General features: G+C 43.1%; 1 protein-coding gene across 1 annotated transcript in view; it reads left to right on the top strand.

Moving 5' to 3' along the window:
* Window positions 1-25,858, top strand: part of crybg2 (crystallin beta-gamma domain containing 2) — a gene marked incomplete at its 5' end in the record, with an annotated part of 54,344 nt that overhangs the window by 23,866 nt on the left and 4,620 nt on the right. Inside the window, 12 exons of the mRNA XM_083685008.1 lie at window positions 63-1,956; window positions 10,435-12,613; window positions 16,525-16,572; window positions 18,914-19,032; window positions 21,704-21,911; window positions 22,882-23,021; window positions 23,168-23,294; window positions 23,396-23,431; window positions 23,635-23,774; window positions 24,089-24,215; window positions 24,802-24,956; window positions 25,531-25,657. Of these exons, the coding sequence (XP_083541134.1) occupies window positions 63-1,956; window positions 10,435-12,613; window positions 16,525-16,572; window positions 18,914-19,032; window positions 21,704-21,911; window positions 22,882-23,021; window positions 23,168-23,294; window positions 23,396-23,431; window positions 23,635-23,774; window positions 24,089-24,215; window positions 24,802-24,956; window positions 25,531-25,657 (5,300 nt within the window). The remainder of the gene's footprint in view (window positions 1-62; window positions 1,957-10,434; window positions 12,614-16,524; window positions 16,573-18,913; window positions 19,033-21,703; window positions 21,912-22,881; window positions 23,022-23,167; window positions 23,295-23,395; window positions 23,432-23,634; window positions 23,775-24,088; window positions 24,216-24,801; window positions 24,957-25,530; window positions 25,658-25,858) is intronic.

Below are 25,858 nucleotides of genomic sequence, written 5' to 3' on the forward strand. Positions count from 1 at the left end.
TACATCTGATATCACAATGAACCTATCAACTCCCAATATGGACTCTTCCCTTGTAACCACAGGTGCCTCTCTACCCCAAATAGACACCTCCCATATTGACACAGATATCGACCTCACTGGTCCTGACACCTCTGCCTGCCTGTGCTCTGAGTCCACACTCCCCAAGACTGCCTCAATTCAAACCAAGTCAGACCCGGAGCTTCCCATCTCAGACCCGGAGCTCCCCATCTCAGACCCAGAGCTTTCCATCTCAGACCTGCAGCTTCCCATCTCAGACCTGGAGCTCCCCATCTCAGACCCAGAGCTTTCCATCTCAGACCTGGAGCTTCCCATCTCAGACCTGGAGCTCCCCATCTCAGACCTGGAGCGTCCCATCTCAGACCCGGAGCTTTCCATCTCAGACCTGGAGCTCCCCATCTCAGACCCGGAGCTTTCCATCTCAGACCTGGAGCTTCCTAACTCAAATCCGGAGCTTCCCATCTCAGACCCAGAGCTTCCCATCTCAGACCCGGAGCTTCCCATCTCAGACCCATCTTTCCACAATACTGCGCTTGCTATCCCCAACACAGCCTCTAGTGGCGTACATAAAGCTCTCTACGACGCTCTCGTCCCTCAGAGCTTTAGTCCTCACCAAACATCTACTGTTTCCTGCCTTGTACTTGATGATCTAGCCCAACCCACTGACCCTGTCCCTGACCATGCTGACGCTGTCAATCATTTGCCTATAGCTTTGAATATAGCTACCAAGAGAGGTGAAGAGGCAGAAGTGGAGATCATAAAAGAGGAGACTCTCGATCAAAACGGACAGATGGAGGAGCATATGCCTTGCAATTCAGATGTTGTCAAGGCAAGCTCAAATGAAATGTCCTTAACAAAGGACAGCAGTTTCATGGAGGTCACTTCATCAGTGGTCCGTCACGGCACTGTAGAGAAGAACCTGGAGGAATGTGATGAGAGGAAAGCAGAGGAAGAGAGAGAGGACGACAAGCAAGAGAAGAGTTGTCATGAAAGATATGAAGTGGGACGGACCACGGAGTCGCAGAGTGAGGCTTTGGAAACGGTCTCCAGCCATAAGCAGGCAGAGGTGGAGGAGAAGTTTGAAATGCAGCCAAGTGATAGAGATCGGGAGAACAAAGTTCTAGAGGAGGAAAAGAGAAACAGCATGTCTCCTGAAGAGATGAATGCAGGGAGGCTGAATGTTGAAGGGGAGACAATTGAAGCCCGGCCACAGTTGAAAGAGGAGAAGGAGGAGGAGGAACTGGCTCCACCAGTTCTGCAGGTGCTTTCACTTATGGAATGTGAGTTGGCTCCGCCTTCCACTGAGCAACGTGGGTCAGGTGGAAACTGGAGCACGGTCACACACACACCCACACACACTCGCTTGGAGGCCCACACCGACACACAACCTCAGCCCGAGGAGGAACAGTCCGGGAGGGCTGATATAACACACACCATCACTGGTGACTCAAAGAGCGAGGACACGCTCACACACCCAACAGATAAAGAGTTGACCATTTTAGACATTTGCATATTGAAATCAGAGATAGCGGACTTAGTCACACACACTGCAAAGATCGAAGAAACAGGCGCACAGAGCACTGAGAGCACACACACAAACAGTGGCAACACAAAGAGAGAAGAAAATACTGTCACACACACAGATAGGGAGGGGACACTGAACCTTGGCTCAGTCCAAGATACATTCTCAGATAGTCCAGCACTACTCACAGAGAGGGAAGATATTGCCGCAGACACACTTCCTTACAGCACAGAGTCCGTATCACATACATACACTATAGAGAAAGAACAAAATAGCGAAGTGAATACTGAGAGTGAAGAAATTGCCACTCACAGCACAGAGGCAGCCAGTACAGTGCCAGAGCAGGTGGAAGTTAACCTGGATCCATCAGCAGAGAGACTCTGTCTGCCTGCAACACACCTCAGCCAGCCCCAAGGGTAAGCCATTAAGTTTCATTGGATCTTATTATTCTATTGCAATGTTTATGCTTGTGTTTATATGTTATATTAATGGATAATGGCCCAATCTCAGGTATACATGTGCATATCATGTCCCTTGTTTTGTGGACCTCTAGATGCAGGTGGAGAGAGGAGAAAGTGTAGATGTAAGTGTGTAGTGTGTAGGTTAGACGCTAACTGCATTTCGTTGTCTCTGTACTTGTACTCTGCACAATGACAATAAAGTTTAATCTAATCTAATCTAATCTAAATTATCACTGCCATATGTCTGGAATGCTGTTTACTGGGAATGTATTTTATTGTAGCCTCAGCCTTTGAGGTTACATGACAGCTACATACTGTTGTAATGTTGACCTGAGGATTTACCTGATTTACCCGAGTGACTTGTCATTCTGGGGTATTGTGTGTGGATTGATGGCAAATTATTTTAATTGAATCCATTTTAAATTGAGTCTACAACAAAACAAAATGTGGAAAAAGTGAAGGGGTCTGAATATTTTACAAAGGCACTGTACAATACAGAAGTGACATCCTAATACACAACAGTTGTATCTGATAAGTCACTCAGGTAAATAAGGTAAATCCGCAGGTCAACATTACACTCACCGAACACTTTATTAGGAACACCTGTACACCTTCTCATGGTAGAGGTGGTGTAATGGTGTGGGGAATGTTTTCCTGGCACATTTTGGGCCCGTTAATACCAATCAGTCATCGTTTGAATGCCACAGCCTATTTGAGTATTGTTGCTGACCATGTGCATCCCTTCATGGCCACAATTTACCCATCTTCTAATGGCTACTTCCAGCATGATAATGCACCATGTCACAAAGCAAAAGTCGTCTCAAACTGGTTTCATGACCATGACAATGAGTTCAGTGTTCTTCAGTGACCTTCCCAGTCACCGGATCTGAATCCAATAGAACACCTTTGGGATGTGGTAGAACGGGAGATTCACAGCTTGAAAGTGCACCTGAAAAATCTGCAGGAATTGCGTGATGCAGTCATGTCATCATGGACCAGAATCCCAAGGAATGTTTGCAACATCTTGTGGAATCAATACCACGAAGAATTGAGGCTGTTTTGAGAGCAAAGGGAGGCCCTACCCAGTATGTATAGTGTTCCTAATAAGTGTTCGGTGAGTGTAGATCAGTTGGTACATGTATTGACTAACAGAACAGTAGATGTCTTGTTGATGTAGATGTCTTGTTCCTCCTCTTGTATTCATTCTGCATTCACCCTGGCAGGATTTTTAGTTGTCAGCTGGTTATTTTCATTAATCACACTCTTTAATTACAATGCCATTACCTTTTGGCATTCTCACTGGTCCACACACCATAGTTGATTTGGCAGGGTTAAGATAAGTAAAACCGGATCATTTGTGGCTGGGGAGAATTGGAACACCATGAGGTGAAATTCTTCAGATTAGCCTCACAGAGCCTCACCCATCTGACCACATAGTTGTGGAGATTCTCTCTGCTCTCTGAGCAGGGATGGGCTGCTGTGTGGAGTCATTATGAAACTTGATGTGTCCCCATGACTTGATACACTTGTTTGGGTTTGATGGAAGATGTGATAAAACTGTCTATAGATAGATGATTAGCCTTGTTTAGTCTGTACAATCTGTCTCTAAGGTCACATACTGTGTCACTCAGCACATCTGCATCTGAGCATTTATGACATCTGCCACACCTCAGAACACCGGTGTTCACTAAATACTATCAGTTCAGCCTAGCAGCACCTCTTTAAGCCTGGTACAGATACATCAGCTCAGAATCAGAATCAGAATCAGAATTCTTTTATTTGGCCAAGTATATTTGCACAGACTGGAAATTGACTTGGTGAGGTTGGTGCATGGGACATAAAAAACAATAGCAAATATTGACAAGAAATTTACAAAATAGCAAAATATTCACAAAATAGCAATAACAAATTTACAAATTTACAAAAAAGAACAATAAAACAGTACATCTTGTAGGCTGTGTGAGGCTAAGTGGCAATGAGGCTAGAGGCTGTGGAATGGGTATGGGGCATGTACACTATAAATTAGAATCATTTAAAATAATTACACATTTTAAAGCTGACAGACGGCGTTATAAAACTGGGAAGCTCAGATCAATACAACCGTGTCCCAAAAAACGCTGCATCTCGTCTCTTGTATCTGTACCCGGCTTTACACATACAGAAAGATTCCCCTTTAAAACATAATTCATGGTTTTACTGGTGGTAGAAAAAAAATAACAAATTTGTTGAATCCAAATGTATTGAGATGTCCGAGTGTACATGTCAAGAATGTGTGTCTTACAGGGAGGCACAGTGTGTGAATTGTTTCTCACATCTTGTTTGTTTGTTGTTGTTTGTTGTTTGACAGGTAGTTTGTAATCATGAGCTAGCTGCTCATTCAGTCATGGCTGCTGCCCTTTTGAAAACAGTGCAGAACCCCTGTAGTGTAATTCTATGGCCATGCTTCTGTCTATTTTGTCTCTGTTTGTGTGTGTGTATAGATGGTTAGCCTTGTTTAGTATATATGTATATTTATATGTATATATATATACTATACATACACACATCACACACACACACACACATATATATATACACACACACACACATATATATATATATATATAGCGAGAAAATTTCTGAATATATTAAACATTTAAAATCCCAATACCTCCTGTTGATTCCTCTTGCTCCACAAGGTGGTGATGACGACACATGGTTGTCACATGAGTACTTGAAGAGTTGTAGTCAACCAATGGTTTTCCACAAACTGCTGACTTGCACTTTCCTCTTGGTTATACATACACACAGACACTGAGTTCCTTTGATTGGGCCAATATTTATTTTTCTTAGCTTCCAATGTGTCATTATCTTCCTGGAATTGAATTAATCCTATTGTGTACAGATGGGCAGTCTCTAGAAACCTACGCATCAAGAGATTTTTTTGTAAATGGTTCTGCATCAACCAGGAATGTTGCACACCTCCCAACTCTGAAAGCCAGTCTTGTTCAAACCTGCCATCGGACAAGTTAGTGGAGTTCCTCTCCTCTGTTAGTGGAACTGTGATTGGCTGGCTGTGCAGGAAGAGAGATTAGGTGTTATTTGCTTTAACCCCTGTCAACATACAGGGCGCCCACCGGTGGTCATACTATGCAGTGTTGTCATTCCATGCAGTCAAACTGCGGTCAGACGCTGTGGTGGTAACAGTGTGTCTGTCACAACAACCACAGAGTCTGACTGCATGATTGGAATGACAACACCGCATAGAATGACAACAGGTGGCCCTCCTGTATGTTGACAGGAGTTAAAGGGTGCAAATCACACTTTATCCCTCCTTCCGCCTCTCTCCAGGAGGTGAGAATGATAGTTGTCACATAGTTCATTGATCACCTTCAGAGGGTTTCAGAAGTCGCTCTACTCCAGGGGTAGGCATCAGGTATCTGCTAGAGTTCATTATCTGGTCTTGTCATGGGCGTCATTGAATATATACATAGTGAACAACAGCATGGAGTTGCAACATTAGCATAGCCCTTCACCTTCAAACATACACTTTGAGAAAAACTAGAACTAAGGGTTCTTCAGCTTGTCTCTGCAGTAGAACCCTCTGTAAAAAGTTCTTCCTAGAACCATCTGTTTCATCTTCCAAGCATTCTACATACAGTACAGTGTCCTGCGTTAGTAATGGGACACTGAAGCATTGAAATTAAACAATTATATGGGGTTAAAGTAGAGATTCTAAGCTTTTATTTGTGTACGTATTGGTAAGAAATTACAATACTTTTTAGATATAGTCCCCCTATTTTAGACCACTAAAAGTGATGGGACAGATGTATCAAATGTCCAAATTAAGCACTCATGTTTAGTATTTGTTTGACAATCCTTTGCATGCAATAACTGCCTGATGTCTCCGACCCATTGACCCCACCCCAGAATGGTATCTTCTTTGGTAATGCTCTGCCAGGCCTAATTTCTGAATGGTGAAACCAATTTGTGCTCACAAATACCATCAAATAAAGGCTGAGAATCTCTACTTTAACCTAATAGTAATTGTTTGATTTCAAATCCAAACTTTTGGAGTGTAGAACCAAAAGAAGAAAAAATGCTTCACTGTCCCATTACTTACACAGTTCACTGTATTGTATCTCTCATCGCTAAACATTTCAACTAACAGTCAGTCTGTGATCACAAATTAAATAGGTCACCAGTAACGTAACATGTGGCCCGACAGACAGGAGAGAATAGATTACTGTAAATGTTTTTGTTGGCACTTATTTGTGATTTTGAATACTTTAGATTAATTTGATTTATATTTATAGTAAGAAATCATATTTTCTGTGACAGGCGCAGTACGACCATTAACTATATAGTACAACCTTTTTCTCATAAGTGAATGAAAAAGGTTCTCAGTAGAACTCTACCCCTCCGCCGAGAACCCTTTTGGAAACCTTTTTTCTGAGAGTATGCCTTTGATCACTTACAGAATCAGCATTGGTGTGCCCATTATTTATATCATTATTATTATTATCATGAAAGGTAGTGAGAGTCAACTTATGTGATTGCCAAATGACAGTCAGACAGATGACAGGCTATCACCTCTAGGGGGCACCACACCAACGTGCTATCACACTACGCGTGTCTGAATACAAATGACAATTTATTGTGATGATAAATGCATGTATGAGTCATACACCCTTTAATGGTATTTTTTTTTTATTACGCCTAGAAGCACATATCTACAGCACATCCAGTTCCTCTACAGTTTGATGAATAGTCACAAGTGACAGACAAAATCATTATTAAACAGAATGTACCATCCTAGAATATCACTAAAATGTCCAAATGAATTACTGCAGCAACCGTTTTGTCCTTGTCGGGTGATCTACAGTGGTGACCGTTTTCAATGGAAGTTTCAATGGGTCGTGTTCCTCCATTCTCCATCGACCTATCAGATAACACCTAAAACGCTGCACGTGTTTCCATAGCCAGATTCTGTGAGAATGGAGAGACTTACTAGAATGTTGACAAGTTCAGAACTGCTACTTTCTTTATGCTGAAGCAGCAAAGCTAAACTTTCCAATGAGCTTGCGCAGATGTTACATTGTTCATTGTCCTGAATATTTAGATAAGTTTTAGCACAGGAGCAATGGTGTAACAGGTATGTGTCTTGATGTGCGTCCTTCCAGAATGTTCATGTCTGAGCAGAGCATTGTGTGTGTGTGTGTGTGTGTGTGTGTGTGTGTGTGTGTGTGTGTGTGTGTGTGTGTGTGTGTGTGTGTGTGTGTGTGTGTGTGTGTGTGTGTGGGTGTGTGTGTGTGCCTGTGTGCGCCTGTGTGCCTGTGTGTTTGTTTGACATTTGAACATGCATGTTCCAGCAGAGAGGAGAGTGGTATGTGTGCTAAGCCCTTCCGTATGCCCTGGGGTGCAGGAGTGGTGTTGAGCATCAGACCTGCTGAAATGTAAGAATGGAGGAGTAGCATACTCCGCACTTATTAAACACATTTTTACCATAATATCCAGGGATGGATAAGCTCCATTAGACAAAGAGAGATGTTTGTTTTTGTCTTATGAAAGAATGTTGTTTTACAACAGGTGGCATCATTCCTATGCCACACAGAGCTTCAACCGACCTGTCCTGTAGGACGTGGAACTAATTTTCAAATCTGAAGATTAGAAAGCATCCGCGATAAAAAAATAAAAAATGAAATAAAAAGATCCTAATTTGTGAGATTCATGCGCCCTCCCATTGCTTTCTATACTACTGCCACTTACATATGTTACAAAACTATGACAACTCGATATACATCGTTCATTACAGCTGTTTGAAATCACTTTTAAAATAATTTATATGCACGGTTACATTTGTACAGCTGCAGGTAAAGACGCCGTTTCGTTTCATGTGAAATGTGAGTTGCTCAGCTGTCTATGCTAGTTTTTGTGTACATTTCCAACGTAAATAACGGTTGCACCTTCAACCACCAAAGTCCTTGGCTAGTTTCAAGGTCATGACACTGAAATTCACTGGAGAAAACATGAAAATAATTGATAGACTTTTTGTTTCAGTTACAAATAGTCTACACATTGTAACCAAGGTAACGATATGACAAGACGGAGTCGCGCTCTCTGATGTGAGGCATGAGAAATGACATTAGGTGTAATTATTGTAAAATGCTTGCAGGTAGGAATGCATATTTAGTAATACAGTGTCTTGTCCCAGATGTGAAATGAAATTGGCTTGAAAAATATGCTATGATTGTCATAATCAGTAGTTTATCACATGAAATGATAAGATTAGACAGAAAAAATAAATAGATTATCACTTTATCATAAAGTGAGGATATTGTACCTTCCAGTAGGGAGTCCAGTAGGGGTTGTGAAGTAGGAATGTGGGAAACTGTAGGAATGTGTTTCTGTGAGGTGGCCCACTCTTTGATGGTATGTGTGGCTGATACATTTATATGATTACATTATGTTTACTTTAGCATTGGAAGTTGAATTCTATAGTGCACTCAAAGCTCAATTTAATTTGTCAGAGCTCTACCCCTGCCCAGTCCTTGCATGCCTGAACAGATTATGATTACATTGGTTTCAAATCCACCATATAATTGTATATAGGTACTGTGCTTGACATGTCTAGAGTTGTGACATGAGATATAATAGTTGTTATTGGCCCTTTTAATAGCAACCAGAACTATCGCCATTTCGTCAAGCTGTTGCAGACACTAAAATAAATAATAATATTCTGACATTTGAATTACGCAATTGTGACCTCTAAAGAATGTTTCTCTGGCATGAATGTGTTTGGGTGGGAGTGTCAGAGCCAACAGGTTTTAGGCCTTCATCGCTCCTAGAATCTGTGAAGAGTGGGTAGGGCCTTTCACCACTCCCCGAAACTCTTCCACTGAACCAATCAGTTCAAATGAGACGTTAAAGGGTATTTGACTCATGTGTGATATACCACTGAGATTACAAAATACTTTTTAATTATATGTCTGGAATTCATTGTACATTTTGAAACAGGGTGACTGATGAATTCCATTGTTATTTTAATGTGTCTAATTGTTCACTTTTGATATGGCAACATGTGATATGACAACTTGTGATGATAACTTGTGATATGACAACTTGGGATGTGACAACTGGTGATATGGCAACTGGTGATATGGCAACTGGTGATATGGCAACTGGTGATATGACAACTGGTGATATGACATAAAACGGCCAATTCAAGCCTGAGTGATTTGTAAAGCTATTGAGTGCAGAAATGCACAGTAGTATCAGAGCAATGGGATGGGCATTGTAACATTTTCAAACTGTTGACTCACAGTGATCTTAGGCTGTCAGCATGTCCTTCTCCTGATCATATACATTGTAAACACAAACTCACCTCATGTTAAACAGCAATGCTGTATTGTGTAGGCTTGAAAAATGTTTATTGTATCTGGTGACATGTATGTGACATTACGTATTACTCTCTCAGGGACAATATAATTAAAACAAGCAAAATATCTTTTTGAATTAGATTTTATTTGGCTGTTTGGTAAGAGAAAAATCCATCCGTGTATGTATATCATGAAAAGCAATTACACAATGGGTGGAAGCCCTGCATTTACATTTACATTGACATTTAACAGACGCTTTTATCCAAAGCGACACAAAGTACATTTGTCTAAAGTAAGTGAATCATCTATACCTCAGTCATCATAAGAAAGAATCTATGCTAGGACCAGGTGCCCTTGGCAGTCACAATGCTAGAAGAAGGAAGGATTACGTTTTATTATTATTCTTTTTTGTTATTATTATTAACAGTAGAGGAACTGTATACAGGGGTAGTGGGGGATGAAGAGGTCTTCAGGAGGGACAGTGAAGATGTAGTCTGAAGAGATGGGTCTTCAGTCTACAGCTGAAAATAGGTAGTGACTCTGTAGTCCTGACACCAGTGGGAAGCTTGTTCCACCACTGGGGCACCAAGACGGTGAAAAGCAGTGACTGAACAATTATTTGAACAAGCATTTCTTCAGAACATATTGCACTTAAAGAATTTTTCAAAGGAACTTAGATAGTTGTAGATTATGAAGCTATTGATATTGTTGAGGGTGTTCTTTTGGTACCATTAATCATCAGTTACTGTAAATATAATTTCTATGCTCATTCTATGCATCACCTGTGACATTAAAAGCATAGGCCAGTTGCTAATCTATGCTGCCAGGTAGTACCAGGTAGTATAGGTAATCTATGCTGGCAGTTTGTCAGTGACACCTGTAGTGAATGAGATAATAAGTATGTAGCCTCCCTAGACACTGTTGTAGAGTACCGTCAAGTCTGTATGCTCAAGGTTCACCTCTATAGTTTACATGCCTGATGATTAACATACCCTGACTTCCACAGTGTGGGTCAATGACAATTATTAACTTCTATGTGTCATTCTGTCTGTCCTGTTTGTCTCTAACCTGTTAGGTATCTGGATGACAAAGCTGTTCCCTGTCTAGCTTTAGAGGGCTCTGATTCTGAGATTCAGCTGGTAGAAACTGATCTGGAATCAGGCAGCGAGATGAACTCCAGTTATGGTTCACTGAGCACCACTCTCGCGATGAGACCTTCTCCCACCCTCGAGGGCGTGGACGACTCAAAACAACGCTTCCGCAAAGTGTCTCTGGTCACTGACCATGACACCACTGATCACAGTGAAGACACAGTGGACTGCAGCGAACTCAGCCAAGGTGCTGTGACAGAGCAAATTAGAACTGACCCGGAAGTAGCGCCAGAATACAAATGGAGATGCAGGTACGATGGGATGCACTCCACCACTGAGCCCAGAGGGGAGTCCTCGCTATCCCCCTCCCTCTCTTCCTCCCATGCCGGCCTGTACACACGACACCTCACCTCCCCCAGGCCGCTCCAAGAACTAGGGCCGGCCTCTGTCTCCCTGGAGACTCCCGGTTCCCCTGGCAACATTGGCTGGCTTAGTGACAGGAGCGAAGTACAGCTGAGCCGTGAGAGCGAGTCAGGAGAGGGGAGGAGGGGGAGGGACTGGGAGGAGCTTTCTACACCTGCAAGAGAGAGAGAGCGAGAAGGAGAGGCAGAGCGAGAGAGGGTAAAGTCAGGCTTAGACTTTCAGCCGTTCCCAGTTTCTGGTTCATCCGCTGCTAGTCAAACCACAGACGACGACGATAACGGAGACAACAACTCCTTCTCTGGAGTGTTCAAGGCCACCCGCGTGGAGCTGCTCCCGGATCCCCCCTCATCCTACTCCTCCTTCTCCTTCTCCTCCTCCTGCTCCCCTGTCTCCTCTGACCCGGGCTCCCCTCACCAACAGGACATGGAGAGCCTGGTAGACACCCTAAGGAGCATGGATCGCCCCCAGAGACAGAGGGGCCCGCGGGGCATGGCTCCCCCATCCCACTTCTCTTCCCTCCCGCCCATCGTGGAGGACTCCCCCAGCACCTTGGCCCTCACCACCACCCCCACAAAATTCGCCCCAGCCCCCAGGCCTCCGTCCGGGGCCCCCAACGGCCACCACCACAGCCTCCCCACAGACCTGGGGCTCACTTGGAACTCCCCCAAGGACATGCGCTCGCCTATGGATATGATGAAGCAGCAGCAGCAGCAGCAGCAACAGCAGCAGCTGCAGCAGCAACAGCAACAGCTACAGCAGCTGCAGCAGCTGCAACAGCAGCAGCAGCAGCAGCAGCAGCAGCAGCAGCTGCAGCAGCTGCAACAGCAGCTTCATCAGCAGCAGCAGCAGCTGCAGCAGCAGCAGCTGCATCAGCAGCAGCAGCAGCTGCAGCAGCAGCAGCAGCAGCAGCAGCAGCAGCAGCAGCTGCAGCAGCAGCAGCTGCATGAGCAGCCTGGGGACCTGCAGCGCAAGCGAGGAGGACTCACTCTCCCCCTCCGGGCTTCGGCCATCAGCAGCATTGTCCTGAGGAAGTCCTCGATAGGGAGCGACTCATCCCCAGAGGACTCTCCCTCCACCCTGCTCAACGGCACCTCACGCCTGGACAACAGTTTCCTCTTCTCCGGCTACCGCTCTGCCTCCACAGAGCAGGCACCCCTGGACAACAGCAAAAGCCATCCCCAGCGGCCTCTCTTCCGCACCAACTCGCTCCCGGAGAGCAGGCCGTCCCACGAACGCATGAGCATAGGCCCCAGCACCGCCACCGGGCCCGGTAGTGGACTTGGACTCGGAACCGGAACGGACCCCACAGCCTCCCGCTTCGACCGATTCGCCTACCTCATGACTTCCACCTCCTCTGCCACTTCAGGGTCCCTTACCGGAGCCACTGACACCATCTCCCGCATGAGCAGGCCTCCACTTATCCAGCATATGAACAACATGAACATCAGCCATGGAGATCTAGGCTTAACCCAGTCCCCCAGCCACATCCTAAGCCCCATGGGCTCCCTGGACCTCCACAGGTCTCTGTCAAGCAGCACTGACTCTTCCTCCATGTTCAGTCAGCCCCAGAGCATCAGCGGTATCGTCTCTCCAGGTCTGCAGAGGAGCTTCAGTAATGAGGGCTCCATAGGAGGGACCCCTATGTTTAACAACCCAGTCCATGGAGGCTCCCATTTCAGCCCCGAGCCAGAGCCTGAGAAGAACCTGGTGCCCAAGTACAGAGCCTTCCCTGACGCCTATGTAAGTACTGAGTCTTCTCATTCTCATCGTAATCATCAGTTAACATCAATGTTTTATGATGTTGTGTGTGTATTGTTCAGTGTTATGTAAGGTGGGGGGAGGAGGGGTTTAAGACACCTACTGAGCAATTTAGTATCATTTGACATGGAAGCTTTAAAATACGTCTACAGTACAGGTAAGAGATCATGTGTCAATGTGAGAAAAAGTGAAAACACTCTGTGTAGTTTCTGGATTTTCCAGTTTTCACTGAAGATCCACCACATTGGTGCACAATTTTCTCAGCTCAAGATATACAATTCTCAGGCCTCAGAAAAGACATGCACACACACGCACACAACACCCACACACCCACACACACACACACAAACACACATAATGTGCCACAGGTTTCGGATCACATGCTGCTGCCCTCATTAAACAAAACACTGATCTTCGCTCTCTCTGCCACAGAAGTGTACATACCATTTAATATCTTCACACACAGGCATTGTGGCTTGTTTCAGCAGTTTACTAACACTATTACAACACAAAAAAACGATAAAAAAAAACATAACCTGAGGGGAGATTGCAGAAGCAGTTACATGAAGCAATACTCTATGTAATGCAGTACTCTGTGTATTGGTTCTCTCTGGGTAGAGTGTGTGTGTGGTGCGTGGTGCATGTGTGTGTGTGTGTGTGTGTGTGTGTGTGTGTGTGTGTGTGTGTGTGTGTGTGTGTGTGTGTGTGTGTGTGTGTGTGTACTTTACGTTTAAGTGTGTACATACTGTAGCGCTCATGATGTCTGTAAACCGTCTGCTTACTGTATGTGTGAGAGTGTTTCTCTCCCTGAGTGTTTGTTTATGTGCCGGATGTCTTGTAACTCCTCTTTCTCAGGTTACAAGTAGCTCTAAGATCATGTTTCTGTGTGTCACTGACACTCTTACCTGACCTCGCCATGATTTAGGTCCTCTATGTAAGGAGGACTCTCTGACCTGAATGCTCAGTCACCAGGACAGTTAACAGGCCTGTAATCATGTTGGTTTTGCCAGATAGGGAGAGTATGTCTCACCACCATTTTATCCTGCCTTTCCTATGCCAACTGAGAGAGAAAGGAGGAAAGAACAAACAAGAAAGAGAGGGAGAAATGGAGAGAGATCGAGAGAGAGAGAGAGAGAGAGAGGGAGAGGGAGAGAGCGAAAGAAGGAGAGGGAGATGGAGCGGGATAGAGAAATAAAGAGAGTGCAAGAGAGAAGACAGACAGTCAAACATAAACAAAAGTCTAAGCTAGTCTAACCTATCGGGTAGAGTCTCAGGGAAAGTGTCATAAACAAGAGGGGACTCAATGTTACGCAAACAATGTGCACCAGCCAAGCTTCACATCTAACAGAGAATAAAAAAGCATGCAGCCAGAGGGTATTGGCCTCTTAAAGACATTCATGTTGGCATAGACTATTAGTGCTATCTGCTCTCCTCCCGTCTGTTATTTTTACGAATCTTGCTAGCGCTACCCTGCCCAGCTATCTGTTGAGTCCTGCTCAGCCACACCTCATCCGTTGAAAGTACCTTATGTTTTTTTCATCTGTTGACGGTGTATCTGACAGACCCGAATTGACAGCCAGGCCCAGGAAAGGAGCAGAGAGGGGGAGGAGAGGTGGGAGGGGGAAAAACGATTAAGACTTCTCCTTTTTCACCAGTGCTCAGTTCATCTCCCACAAGTCTGTGCACAATCTAAACACAGAGTGTTGAGAATGTACGTTCCCACCCCCGGGGTGCGTGACTGGAGATTGTCACCTAGGCTGCCTGCAGACGGGGAGAAATGGAAGAGACAGGGTTAGGGTTAGGGTTAGGGTTAGGGTTAGGGTTAGGGATACATCAAAGAGAGACATGTACGAGAGAGTACATGTAAGAGAGAGTGTCCTCCAAATCACGTTGTTCTCCTGCCTCCTTTGGAGTTCTGGAAAAAAAAGGGTTATTTGCCGATTCCGTTGGAATGGAGCTCTGGCTACAAGCGATCACATTTTGATTGGCTTTGAGCAGAAGTGGTTTTGAGAACAACAACCTTTCAAGTTACTCTTGAAAAGAGCAAATCAGATCAGTGTTAACCAATCAACTTAGCCAACATTGCTAGCAAGCTATATTTTTGAAAATGGACATTGCTGAAGCGGTTTCATTTTTCTTAGAATTATAATTTGGTTGTTGGAACACTAACCACATGGGGATCAGTGAAAATGATTGGCTGTTTTGTTTTGAGCTGTCTATTGACTGGTTGGGAGTGTGGCAAGCATATTATGCCCCTCGCTAACGCACTTCTTTGTTGTTGTTTGAATACCAGATTGCCACTTTAACTCAAAACGGGATGACTCGTGTGACTAACAAATCATAGTCTGTCAATACTAGAGGTTACACTGTTGCACACGCATTGTAACCTATTGTATTGTGCAGTAGCTTAAGTTTCAGACAGAAGTAAATAATGTTGAGCATCATGATGAGATGGAGAATAGGTTAAATGCTATAAAGTGTTACAAAACCTTTGTTATATAAAAATGTGTGAGTCAGTCCCAAAGGTGAAGTTACTGGCAGTACCGTATGAATCATTCCGGTCATGGGATTTAGCAATGACGAGTGACATTTACATTCAAATCCCCATCGCCCTCTACAAAGACACATTCAGCAGAGAACGAGTTCCGATAATTACAGAACAAACTAGCGTTAAACCGGCTTTGAGAGAGGTCTTACAGTAGGCCCCAGTAACCAGTCAGGTGAGGACACTATACGATGATCCCTCTTTTGTGCCTCTGCTCTCAGCAGACACCACGCAAACACATGCTGTGCTCAAGGTTTGTCAGTGTTGACTTTGTCAGTCTACTGCCTTATCATGGTATACCATTGACTGTGTTATACCGTGGACGGTATTGGCCATTGCTGAGTGAGTCTGCAAAGACTCAATGAATGAGCTTTTCTGTACAGTAATCATGAACTGCACGTATGCTAAGATGTTCTGCTTTGACGTGTCATGTTTTTCCAGTGTTGTATGCAAATCGTAAGATCTGTTACAGGTTTGACATTTAGTACAGACATCTGAGACGGAAGGTTTTTTTTTAATACAGAGGGGCCTCTCTTGCTGAGCCCTCCAGGCTATGTGACGCAGTAAAACAATAGCATGTTCTCTCGTGTTTCTTTATGAAAGGGCAATAGTTTAGGCTCAGGGGTCTTTACATACTGAGACTAAGTCGCTGTTCTCAGCTCATTTTCATGGACAATATAAGTGGTATATAACTGCTTTTTGAAGGACCACTACAACGCTTATTTGGGCGACAAACATGTCTTGCAGCATAGAGAGGGCAGGCAATGTACACAACACATTGTGTACACCGATATATTGTCTGGGAGGCAGTAGATACTGCAGTTCACTTTGGTTGCAGTGTAATGTGATCTAGAGGATAGCATCCATTGACCTGCTAGAGCCTGACAAACACTTGAGACCCCATTGGCAAGCGTGCGCACACACACAGCCTACCCAGACAGCAATACACAGACCACAGTGTGGACACATTCCTACCACATGCCAGTGCTGTCAATAATTCCTGTCATATCCCCCCCAACACATATTGTTTATTGTTCAAAGTATAAATGAGCCTTTACCACTGATCTAGGATCAGATTGTCACCACTCCCAATCCCATGAAGAATATCTGATCCCTGTAGCAGTGAGCATTTTTCAACCTACCAATTCATTGTGTGGTAGTTGTTTGTTTTAATAATGTGTTTTTGTATCTCTTTCATTTACCCTGGCTCACAGGAGTTAGTGTTTGCATTCTCGTATCCATAGTTACAAAGGGGGATTGCTGGACCCCATTGAAAACCGTGTCTCTGAGAGGTCAATAAAGTTAATGTAGGGATGAAGTGGTTAACTGTTGTTTTCTCTGTTTACAGCTCACTAAGGAGAAGGAGCATGGGAAGCTTAACCCTCGTCCAGGAAAGGTGAGTATCGAACTGAAAACCAGCAGTACCTGTAGGAATCCCCTCTATCCTTCAACTATGGGTCCATGTCCTAGATGTGTTAATGTCCTAGATGTGTCCATGTCCTAGATGTGTCCATGTCCTAGACGTGCTAATGCCCTAGATGTGTCAATGTCTGAGGACCTAGATGCTCTGGATGGGTCAGTGTCCCATGCCTATCCTTGTGCTTATTTCACCCAAGTGTACTTTAAAGGGATAGTTCACTATTTTGCACCATATAGTCAGCTGGTTCCTTACCCTGAAAGTAGTTTATGGGCCAGGAGAAAAAAACAATGGGAGTGATCGGGGCAAGTATCCTCAGTTCAAAATGTAATAGCCAAATGAAAGTGTTTTTGTTAGCAGTGGCTGAAGTTCAGTTAGCTGAAGCTAGTAGTGGTTATTTAAACAATCTGAACCATGGAGTATAGTTTCTCCTGGCACAGAGACTACTTTCAGGGTAAAGAACCTGATTATGAGGTGCAAAATAGTTAACTATCCCTTTAAGAAATAACAATGAACCTTTAACTCTATATAATATATATAATATATGATATCTGAATAAATATCTGAATATTGCATGGCTAAACACGTCAAAGGGCCCAGAATTGACAGTTGCCATCAGGCAGTCATTAAGTAGGAAGAAGAGAGTGTACTCTCAACATGGAGAATGCTGAGGAAATTAGATTAGTGTGCTTCCACTCAGTCAGCCAAGCATTTATTAAAACATTGAAGCTGTTCAATAAATCAGTGCCTATCAGGACTTATAAAATACTTGCCAATTACTGTTTTTGTGAAGAAAATACCTTTTCCCTGCTCATGGCTATACAAACTAATGAGAGAAACTATTCGGGCCAGTGATATACATAATGGTAGAAAAAACCCTGCTGGAAACCAGATCAAATTACCAAAGTAAATGCTAATGTCAAAATGAGCTAATATTTCGTAATACGCTATTCACCAACAAAAAGGTGCTTAAACAGTGTTTACATGTGTTTACCCTCCTACATCTGGTATTGTTCCTATTGTTCCTAACTAAAATGAGAGATTGCCTCCCTTTTAGTTGCCTCCCGTATTCACCCATGGGTCAGAAGGCAACATTTTGTAGGAGCTAGGTCTATTATTGGGGTATTATTAGTTAAATGAATTTAAAGAGATTTATGAGCGTTGCGAGATCAAGGCTCACCCAGTTTTTATGTTACTTGTTGTTACTGCCAAGTTTGCAAGCCCTACAGTAAGAATTGCACTTCCTTGTCCAAGTTGACATTGCATAGACACACTGTCTTCACCTGTTCTCGCCTGGTCGGATTCTAGTCGGGTTCAATGTTTAAATCAAACAAGTCTTCTATTATGCCCTATCAAGACTTTTGTTCTACCTCCATTTATCACGCCCGGATTACTCCGGTATTTCAGCACTGACTAGGTGATACTGTGACATTCCTGTATTTCCCAATGGCAACGTTTTGAAGCTAAATGTCAAGCCTGCTCCAGCATGCAACAGCCTTGTTCAACAGAAGAAGCAGGGTGAGGCAGAAATCAGAGGACAGGCTCATTCTAATGCATGCATCCATTCCATGCATTACAATGATCCCGTCCTCCGATTTCTGCTTTCACCAGCCTCCCTTGATGGTGAATGTATTATTGAGACACGATCGCATGTTGGACATTGAATTAAAAATTGCTATTTTGCCTATCATATAGAATATTGAATGTGTGACATAAACATTCCCAGTGTAAATTAAATGAATGGAAGGAATCTACTCTCAGAGTATTATAGGCTGTTTGAGAGAACATGTGAATCCTAAACAACCTCCTCAGTGTTTATGTTGTTTGAAGTACAGTAGACCAACAAAGTTACAGCATTGTGACAAGTGTTGTGTAACCTACATGTCAATCTTTACTTTCCATTGAATTAGTGTACATTCCTGTAGATTCTTCTTCTGCAACATTTCACAAATATGCCCAACCTATTCCTCATGAGTGATGCAGCACAGCTCCTGGTCCATGCACTTGTCATCTCACCGCCTGGACTACTGAAACTCACTTCTGGCCATGCTCCCCGCCTCTGCCATCAGACCTCTGCAGCTCATCCAAAATGCTACAGCCAGTCTGGTGTTCAGTCTCCCTAAATTCTCCTATGTCACCCCCCTCCTCCAGACTCCTAGTAGCAGCTCTGGTACTAGCCTACAGTGGCAGGAAGGGGATAGCAGCCTCTCCTTATCTCCCTATCTTTTGTTATTGCTCTGGGTACGAGCGTCTCCTAAAGGACTCAAATGTAAATGTCATTGTTTTGATACCACTGCTAAAATTTGGCCATCTTCTGTAGATGTTCATATTTGACCGCCCAGGAATGTGTGGGCAGAGGATCGAAGTGCGCAGTGATGTCATTGATGCCACACCCTGGCAGCTGGAGGAGACTATCTCTATCAGGGTTGTCAGAGGAGGGTAAGTGTTAATCCTTAAGCACACACGCACGCACGCGCGCGCACACACACACACACACACACACACACACACACACACACACACACACACACACACACACACACACACACACAAACATTGACCTCATTTACACACACACATGCACACATACACACATAATGCACATGCACAAGCTCACCCTCATACCCATGCAAACACACAGGAATGTGCAAACAGACACACACACACACACACACACACACACAAACATTGATTAGATTAGATTAGATTAGATTCAACTTTATTGTCATTGTGCAGAGTACAAGTACAGAGACAACGAAATGCAGAAATTGCACACGAACATTGAATAAATCAAATGTTCAAATGTTGCAGCACTGCACCTTTTATGTGATTACTTAACAACTTCATTATCAGTAACGCCTGTACTGTACTGCCAACAAAAACAGCAAACAAACATAACCCAAATCCAGAACTTCCATGACCCTGAGGGCCATTGAATTCATAATCCTTTGAAGTATGAAGATGATTTTGACCTCAAATTCATAGTAACACCCAGATAATGCCCATATTAATCTTTAATTACTAATTACTAATCTTTAATTATTAATTTACAGAATAAATCTCATTATTAATGCCAGAAAAGACCCCAGAGGCTCACAGTTTAACATCAATAATGGGAGCAGTGTCCTAGCAGACATAGACTTAAGTGTATTGAAAATAGATAAAAAGAGTAATTAATATGCTTAAAATGCATTAATGTTTTTCTATACTTACTTGTGTACTTACTCAAAGTATACTTTAATTTCATGCCCTTACAGTAAATTTGTGTTTTAGTATACTTGCAAAAAGCGTGCTAGAATTGAATGTACTTTGAATTGTACTTATATATTATATTACACAGAAATATGCTAGTGCTACTAGTGACACACTTCTGATATACTTAATACTATTTGACAGTCGTTTTGAATATGACTACATTGGAAGTGTGTTGAAAATACATCTCAGATAATCTATTCTAAGTATCTATCAAAGTATACTTTAATATGAATTGTCAATTTAACATATGTCAAGTATACTTAATATGCTAAAAACCCACATAATTTAACATTTTAGTATATTAAATACAATTTAAGATGGGTCATTTTAGTATCTTTCAATATACTTATTGAAACTAACTTGTACTCATACTTATAAGTATATTTAACCTCAAGTATACTAGATATATATATATATATATATATATATATATATTATTTTTTTTTTTATTTTTTTTTTTATTATTATTATTTTTTTATTTTGTATGTATTTTTTTCACAGGGTTGGATAATTGTTAGCTCTCTCTCACGGCCCAGTAGTGTAGCAGTGTTTGGCTGAGCCCAGAATCAGTCTAAACACGCTGACGCACCCTGCCCTGAGGCCCAAGCACACTGAACACTGCGTGGTCCACTCATACATGCCAAGAATAATCATTAGGCTGTTTTTAATTAGCACTTTATCTAATTTATCCTGTTAATAAAAATTTAAAAATTTAAAATTAAAAATCCTTCTTCTAGCATTGGCCGCTGGTCTGAGCATTGATTACTTTATCTCATGATGACAGATGGATAGATGATTCACTTACTTAAACAAATGTATTTATTGTAAGTCGCTTTGGATAAAGGCGTCTGCTAAATGCCATAAATGTAAATGTAAATGTAAAGCACTGCACCAAGTGGAATGGGTTCAGCGTAAGGGGTGATAGGGAATCTTGTCTCCTGCTGTGTGTGAACTCTCACTTTCCATGTCTCTGTTATATCTGCTTTAACCGAGTCACAAACTGGCTTAGATTAGCATCACATAGTACAGATTGGAAGAAATTCACGATAGGGTTTGGTGAGGAGTTATTTATTACAGCACCTGTTCTGTGTGTGTGAACTGTCACTGAGCACAACTCTCAGTGGAATGTAATTATCAGTTTTAGCAAGACAAACAATTCATTTTGTCAGCACTTGCATAACCTGACACAGCGGTTCTTCTTTCATCATTGGATATATTAAATAGTTTCCAATGGGTGTCAATGAGTACAGGGTGTACTCTATGGCTGTGCTCTATGGCTGTGCCCATTGTTATATCACTGGCAAGATCATTCCATCCAGTAATAGTTTGACTAAGCTCGGAACCCAGAATCTCAGTTCTGGAGAGTCTGTCTAAGTGAGACTATGCCTCTACTCAAGTGATTGTGATATACTCAAGTGATAGAAATACCAAGCATGCAAAGCTCTCTGAGATTGCCATATACAACTCAAACTGTTATGTATGCCCGTGCCCCTATAGATTTCATATAGATGCATGATTTAAGATGAAGTGCTGCATCCAACTGCATTCAAGATTATCTCAAACTGGGGCGCTTATTGGCGTTGTACACTAATGCGCTTAACACGTAATCGCAAGGTTCCTGGTTCGATTCCGACCCTTGACCTATCTTGCATGTCATCCCTCTTCTCTCTCCCATCCTTCCTGTCAAACTCTACTGTCTCCATCCCAATAAAGCAGAAATGCCCTAAAAACATATTTAAAAAATAAAATAAAAAATAAAAAGATTATCTCAAGCCATGAAGGTGTACTGTTCACTCATTGAACCTCTCTCTTACTGTGTCATGTTTAACTCTTGTCATTCCATTCCCCTCTCTAGCTGGGTTTTATATGAGAAACCAAACTTCAAAGGGGAGAAGATAGCTCTGGACGAGGGGGACATTGAGCTCACCTACCCCTTCAACCCCCCGGAGGAGGAAAAAAAGCAACAGAATGGACAGAACGGACAGAAGGAGAATGAAGGACAAGAGGAGGAGGCCAAGCCTGCCAAGAGGTTCATCATAGGATCTGTTCGCAGAGCAGTCAGGGTGAGAGCTGTCAGAAGAGCAGTCACTTTTTGACATTAATTCTAACCTTGTCAAGAGTTCACAAAGCCTGGGGAAATTTGGAAGCAGAAGTACATTAGTGAGGAATGGAGACCTGTTACATGCTTACCACGCTCCCAACCAGACAATAGGCAGCTCAAAACAGAACAGCCAGACTTTAACCTTCACCTTAACTCACTGTTTTACTGGTCCCCACATGGCTAGTGTTCCAGAAAACAAATTATAATTTTAATAAAAATGAAACCACTTCAGCAATGTGCATTTTCAAAGATATAGCTTGCTAGCAATGTTAGTTACATTTCATTACATTTACATTTATGCCATTTAGCAGACGCCTTTATTCAAAGACTTACAACAAATACATTTGTTTAAGTAAGTGAATCATCTCATCATCAGTCATCATAAGATAAAGTAATCAATGCTCAGACCAGGGGCTATAGGCAGTCACAATGCTAGAAGGACATTTTTATTTATTTTTTATTAACAGGAGAGAAACCTGTGCTGGGGGGTAGTGGGGGTGAAGAGGTGTTTAGGAGGGAAGTTAAGTTGGTTGGCTAACACTGACTAATTTGCTCTTCAAGAGTAACAAAACGGGGGAGCGGGTTGTTGCTTACGAAAAATCACTTCTGCTCAAAGCCAATCACTCCAGTCAAACGGAATCGGCTAATACCAATTTCTCCAGACCTCCAAAGGAGGCAGGAGAACAAGATATTTGGTACCACATCCTTTTCTAAAGAGTGGTAAATAACTCATGGCTGCCTTCAGGGTCTCAAAGGAACATTGTACAGTGTTCACATTTGCAGTTCATGACGGCAATAATCATGAACAACATGTGCTGACATTTTACCTCACTAGTCCTACAGTATCTGTTAAAGTATAGCACCCCCTAGTGTCAAAGTATGAAAGTAAACTCATACTCCACTTGTCTCTTCTCTGTATCTATGCACCCCAGGACTACAGTGTACCAGAGATCAGCCTGTTCCCAGAGGAGAACGCAGAGGGCAAGAAGGTCATCTTCAGAGACACATCAGACGACGCCAGGATATTCGGCTTCCCCATCAAAGCGAACTCAATCATTATCAACGCTGGACTGTGAGTGTCAAGGCCAGACTATATAGCATGTTTGGCACACTAATGATTAATATAATGAACACTTGATACAATATATATTTTGTATCTATTACGTCTCCATTGACCTTGGTGTCACAGTTGTTTTGACTTTCTCTCCCCTTCCGTAGATGGCTGGTGTACGCAGAGCCCTTCTTCCAGGGTATACCACGTGTCTTGGAGGTGGGGGGGTTCCCCAACCCTAAAGCCTGGGGCGTGGAACAGGCGTACGTGGGCTCCGTTCACCCACTGAAAATCGTAAGCCCCGCTCCTTACTTCCAGAGGCACCTGCTAAATGCAGTATAACCTGAATTCCGTTTGAGCTTCGCTGCAGTAAGTTCACAGTGTTTCTTTTGCAGGGCGAACCAAGAGTGGAGAAACCTAATGAGCCGAAGGTAAGAGTGAATACAACATGACATGAATCTACAGTGTTTAATGATGTTCATGTGAAACCGGTACCTCAGCCCCAAGGCAACTTTTGAATATTCAATAAACCAATACATGGGGTCGACTCGAGACTGCAAGCATTTTCCGCCAGGATTTTCAAATCTCAGTTTTGTTTTTGTTCACCTTTGCGTATGGTGTTGTCTGTTTCTAGCTGGTGATCTATGACAAGCCCTACTTCACTGGGAAATCCAGAACCATCTACACCAACATGAAAGACTTCATGACTAGAATGGACAGACAGCAGACCACCTTCATGTACAGTGTTGGCTCCATCAAAGTACAGGGAGGATGGTGAGTAGAAACACAGATTGTACTGTACTTTATCAACATCATTTGTTAGTTGTTTGTATAAGTTAGCTATGAGTTGTCTGTTTGTGAGTTTTTTGTATTGTATGTGCTTGTTAGAGTGTAAAACTAATTTTGTCCTTTCATGAAATACTGTGATATTCAGAGAATGGGCCAAATTCTAACTTCAGTGTGAAAGTTGGGGAAATGACCCTTGAGTGAATCTGTGAGTGAGTGATACACAAAGGAATGGGATTTGAGTGTGTTTCCGTGTGTTTTTGAGTCTGTTGATCTCCCCTTGTGTCTCTGTCTCCTCCTAGCTGGGTGGGCTATGAGAAGGAGGGCTTCCGTGGCCACCAGTACCTGCTGGAGGAGGGGGAGTACCACGACTGGAGGGTGTGGGGGGGCTGCGACTCGGAGCTCCGCTCTGTCAGAGTCATACGAGCGGTGAGTTACAGTACATGGACCACACCACGACGTACAACCCAGTATTCAGCTGGAACAAAAGGGTTGGCGCAGGGTCATTTAGTGACACGCCAGGTCCTGTGGTCCTCTGTGGCTCAGTTGGTAAAGCATGGCGCTAACAACGCTTAGGTTGTGGGTTTGATTCCCGCTGGGACCATATATACGGAAATGTATGCACTCACTGCAATGTAAGTCACTTTGGATAAAAGCGTCAGCTAAATGGCATATATTATATATATTACACACAAGTCCCAGGCATAGTGATGATATCTAGGTTTGTAGATGAAAGGTTTGAACAGGGACGCACAACTTTGGTCCTCAAGAGCCCATTGCCCTGCATGATAGGTGTGTGCACAGTCCCAGAACTGCAAATTAGCTGGTCTGTGGGACTTGAGAGCCTGAGTTGTACTGGGTTAGGGTTAGGGATCATGGAACATGGATGATCAGTGATGCTGTTTGGGTAGAGAAAGCTAGTCCTTGATCTGTTCCCTAAGAGTAACTTGTATCTGAACCCTCATATTGTGACCTTTCATTTCTGACTCCCGCAACCTTTCTCTGACCCCTCCAGGACCTGACGGAGCCCTTGCTGGTGATGTTCGAGCTGCCTGAGGACGAGGATGAGGGGGGGGAGGACAACACCTTTGAGGTGACGGAGGCCATACCGGACGTGGAGCTGTTTGGCTTCCGGAAGACCACCCGCTCCATCCAAGTGCTGAGCGGAGCGTAAGTTCACATGCTGTTTGCGACCAATGGTGTCATAGACTAGTGGTATAGTAGATCAATTACACTGTAGTCTGATAGCTTCACTTTTCCTGTGGTTACAGTATGTAAAATGTTTTAATTAGTCCTGCATAGGGTCTGCTAAGAAACAACATGACTTAGATAAAAAAGATACATAATAAAAATAATACAGTATATAGCTCTTGTAAATGTGAAGAAGTTTAATGTAATGCAAGTAATAGATATTCAGTATCTGAATGTGCTGAAACTCTTGGTTTTGTTTAAAACATGTAAAAGAAAAATGTGATGAATACATTTGTTTACTTTGAGGCTAGTGTCATATAAGCCCATATGGGCAGTTAAAAAAGATTAGATCAAACAGTAACGAATGTGAGTATAAGTTATCATTACAATCTTATAGCATCATTTGACATTATATCGGTGGGAATAACTTGTTTGTTTCACCACCAATCATCACCTGTCTATCATCCACAGTGAATGCTAATCAATACAAGTGGCCGAGTCAGATTGAACACAGAGACGTTGTGTTGTTAACCCTCGCTGTCCTCTTCACCAGGTGGATCGCCTACTCCCATGTGGACTTCTCTGGTAACCAGTACGTCCTGGAGAAAGGCTTCTACAGTAACTGTGCTGACTGGGGGTCTCAGGACAACCTCATCTGCTCGGTCCAGCCCATTCTCCTGGTGAGCCTGGCATTCAGGGGAGAGACAGTAGACTGTAGACCTGGAGAGCCAGGGGGAGCGAGAGACATACATGAGGATACATGTGCACTCTCTATTCTAGATGGTCCTAGACTATCATCGGAAGAACGTTTTGATCTTTTCGTCTCTTTGAGAACAAGAGGCATTTCTGACTTTTGACATCATGTGTGTATCAACATGTCT

The sequence above is a fragment of the Argentina silus genome (assembly GCF_951799395.1).
Source record: "Argentina silus genome assembly, chromosome: 14".
NCBI lineage: Eukaryota > Metazoa > Chordata > Actinopteri > Argentiniformes > Argentinidae > Argentina > Argentina silus.